The 3,503-nt window shown below is 43.0% G+C and overlaps 1 protein-coding gene across 1 annotated transcript in view; it reads left to right on the top strand.

Moving 5' to 3' along the window:
- Positions 1–3,503, top strand: part of cars1 (cysteinyl-tRNA synthetase 1) — a gene marked incomplete in the record, with an annotated part of 22,221 nt that overhangs the window by 9,731 nt on the left and 8,987 nt on the right. The window contains 6 exon segments of the mRNA XM_014029716.1: positions 612–752; positions 1,395–1,483; positions 1,559–1,680; positions 2,044–2,156; positions 2,330–2,458; positions 3,017–3,146. Coding sequence (XP_013885170.1) covers positions 612–752; positions 1,395–1,483; positions 1,559–1,680; positions 2,044–2,156; positions 2,330–2,458; positions 3,017–3,146 — 724 coding nt within the window.

The following is a 3,503-nucleotide window of genomic DNA, read 5'->3' as shown; positions in this document are numbered from 1 at the left end:
CCTGTGGGTCCTAAAACTCCCCCCTGTGGGTCCTAAAACTCCCCCTGTGGGTCCTAAAACTCCCCCCTGTGGGTCCTAAAACTCCCCCTGTGGGTCCTAAAACTCCCCCCTGTGGGTCCTAAAACTCCCCCCTGTGGGTCCTAAAACTCCCCCCTGTGGGTCGTTAAACTGACTGCTAAGAATGTTCCTGCTGTAGTTAGATATGGATAAAAACAGTTGGTCTATTAGCAATATTTGAATAATTCAAACAAAAAAACTTTGATTCATGAGTTTCTGCTACAGTTTTCTTTTTTCATTTGTGTTTATTTTGAAATTGGTCTTAAATTTAATTTCAGTTGGCATTAAAGTCTTAAAGGTAACTTGCTTTAAACTGTAGGAACCCTGCTTCCTGCTGTTTTCTGTAAACAGACTACAGAGGTTCAGGACAGAGTAACAAGTCTGTAGGTGAAGAAATGAACTCTTATTTTTAATCACTTCAGTAGAAAAAAGAACTTAATATTAGTTTCTTAATTTCTTCATTATCAGTGATTTTTTTTAAAACTTTTTTCTTTTTAAGTAAAGAGAAAATAGAAAAGAGGGAAAAACTGAAGTTGTGGTTGTTTGTTTTGAAGGTGTTGTTGGATAGTTCCAAGGACCTGCTGGCTGATTGGTTGGACAAACGGTTGGGAAGTCAGGTCACAGAGAACTCCATCTTCTCCGTCCTTCCAAAATACTGGGAGGGAGAATTCCACAAAGACATGGAAGCTCTGAATGTAAGGAAGTGCCTCACACACAATGTTTATGGTTGTTTAGGTTTCTACATCCTGCAGTCAGGTGTTCAGACTGTTGTCATTCATTTCATCACCAGCTGTGTTTCCACTGCAAATGTGATCAAAACTGTTGATATTCTGTTAATGTCGAAAAAACACACTTTTATCGAGGCTTTCCAGAGACAAGTCCCTACTTGGGAGCGGCTACGTATGCTGTGTTTTTGTGTTTCCATTGCAGTTTTGTGAAAAACAACAATTTAGATACGGCCGACAAACCACCTCATCCTAGAGCAAAAACATTTTGTCAAAAAACGTAATTTCTGACAAAATTGACGTGTTTCCATTGAGCAAATTTATTTTCGAAATTCTAATTTGCGTATTTTCATGATCAATGGAAACACAGCTGGAGACACCAAGTCTGAATATAAAGTTTGTGTGTAGTTGTGTTGGAGCCTGAATATAAAGTTTGTGTGTAATTGTGTTGGAGCCTGAATATAAAGTTTGTGTGTAGTTGTGTTGGAGCCTGAATATAAAGTTTGTGTGTAGTTGTGTTGGAGCCTGAATATTAAGTTTGTGTAGTTGTGTTGGAGCCGGGTCAGCTGGACCAGAGACAGGTGTCTCATGTTGTTCCTGATGTTTCTTCAGGTCCTTCCTGCAGATGTTCTGACCCGGGTCAGTGAGTACGTTCCAGAGATCGTGGACTTTGTGAAGAAGGTCGTTTCAAACGGTTATGGGTGAGGAACACACTGACTAACCTGTGCTGCACCTGCAGCCTCAGTGTTTGAAGGAGTGCTTCCTGCTCTGTGCAGGTATGTGTCTAACGGCTCRGTTTACTTCGACACCCAGAAGTTTGATTCCAGTCCTCGGCACTCTTACGCCAAACTGGTGCCGGAGGCTGTCGGAGACCAGAATGCACTGCAGGAGGGAGAAGGTACGCTCTCACAAGTTTGACTTTCAATAAATGGTTCTTTTGGATTTTATTTGAAAAATGARCACGAACAATGCACAGTAAAACAAACACCCAAAACCAAACAAAAACACAAAATTCTCATAATATTTAGGGGTGTATACATACTGTGTATATAATATAAGTAAATTATTTTTAAAACAGCATGGGGTTTATGAGGGGGTCCCTGTAAACGATTCACACTTTTAGGGGGGCCTCAGACCCAAAAGGTTTGAGAACCCCCGGCTTAAAGAGCAAACAGGAAGAGACTGTAACCGGGAGTTTCAAAATAAGAGTCTGGCTCTGTCATGGGTTCAGTCCGGGAATGTCTCTTTCTCGGCTCTGCAGGAGTCCTGAGCATCTCTGCAGACAGACTGAGTGAGAAAAGGTCCCAGAACGACTTTGCTCTGTGGAAAGCTTCGAAGCCTGGAGAGCCATCCTGGGAGTCTCCGTGGGGGAAGGTGAGCCTTCCTTCATGAACACATTAATCCGACTTTAGCTGAACTCTTTCTGCTTCAAACCATTAAATCAGGTCTCCTGTGTAGTTTCAGCAGCAGGGATGTTGTCTACCTCTTTGTTTTGAAGTTGAGTGGATCCACAGGACTGTGTTGTGACCTGGTTCTTGTTCTTCCAGGGCCGGCCCGGCTGGCACATCGAATGTTCGGCCATGGCCGGGTCCATCCTGGGCGAGTCCATGGACATCCACGGAGGAGGGTTTGATCTCCGATTCCCACATCAYGACAACGAGCTGGCTCAGTCTGAGGTCCTGTTCATTCAGCTGTTACAGTACTGTGCAAAAGTCTTCATCCGGTCCTTGGTTCTGTCATGGTTTGCTTCCTGAGAGACAAGTGGGTCAGAAGACTTTCAGACAGTCTGGGGAGTCTGACAGTCTGGTCCAGGAGAGTCTGGATCACTGGAGGGAAACCAGAAAGATAATCAACCTGAACCGACACAACAATGACTGAAACTCAGTTTATGCTCTAATAAAAACATTTAGCAGACAGTTCACTAAAACCTGATGAAAAATATTTCAACCTGGCAAATAATTCGATACTTTTACTGTAACATTAAACTAAAAGAAAACATRAGTCCCCTAGACTAGTAGGTGTTTATGATTAGCCAATAACAGATGAAAGAAATGTAAGAAAAGTAACAGTACAGAAGCAGTAACCTGCACCTCTGTGTTTACAGGTGAGCTGCAGTAAAACTGCAGATGTTTCCATGTTAAAAACTGACTCAAAAACAAAAATAAAACTTAAAGTTTGTGTCCGAAGCCGTAGGATGTTTTGGAAAATGAAAACGGTCTGTTTTCCCGCCACAGGCTTTCTTTGAGAACGATCACTGGGTCCGTTACTTCCTGCACACCGGTCACCTGACCATCGCCGGCTGCAAGATGTCCAAATCCCTCAAGAATTTCATCACCATAAAAGATGCTTTGGCAAAAAACACAGGTGGGTCAGCTGCTGCATGACATCAGTCTGGATGTCAAATCATTATGGTGCAGTGTGAGGGCCAACATTAAGACTACTGCACAAACACTGGTTGCTACATCCTTGTAGCAGGAAGCTATATCTGTTCCTAAACCAGCAGCTGGCCTCAGTAACATAGAGGCCGGTGCTGGCAAACGACTTTTAATTTGTGTTAGCATTAGAGAGGCTAGTGACTAGCATGGATAAGCTAGTGTTAGCATCGAAGAGGCTAGTGACTAGCACGGATAAGCTAGTGTTAGCATCGAAGAGACTAGTGACTAGCATGGATAAGCTAGCGTTAGCATCGAAGAAGCTAGTGTCTAGCATGGATAAGCTAGC

Source organism: Austrofundulus limnaeus, unplaced genomic scaffold, assembly GCF_001266775.1.
Source record: "Austrofundulus limnaeus strain Quisiro unplaced genomic scaffold, Austrofundulus_limnaeus-1.0 Scaffold945, whole genome shotgun sequence".
In the NCBI taxonomy this organism is placed as follows: domain Eukaryota; kingdom Metazoa; phylum Chordata; class Actinopteri; order Cyprinodontiformes; family Rivulidae; genus Austrofundulus; species Austrofundulus limnaeus.
This window is presented reverse-complemented; position numbering and strand designations above follow the sequence as displayed.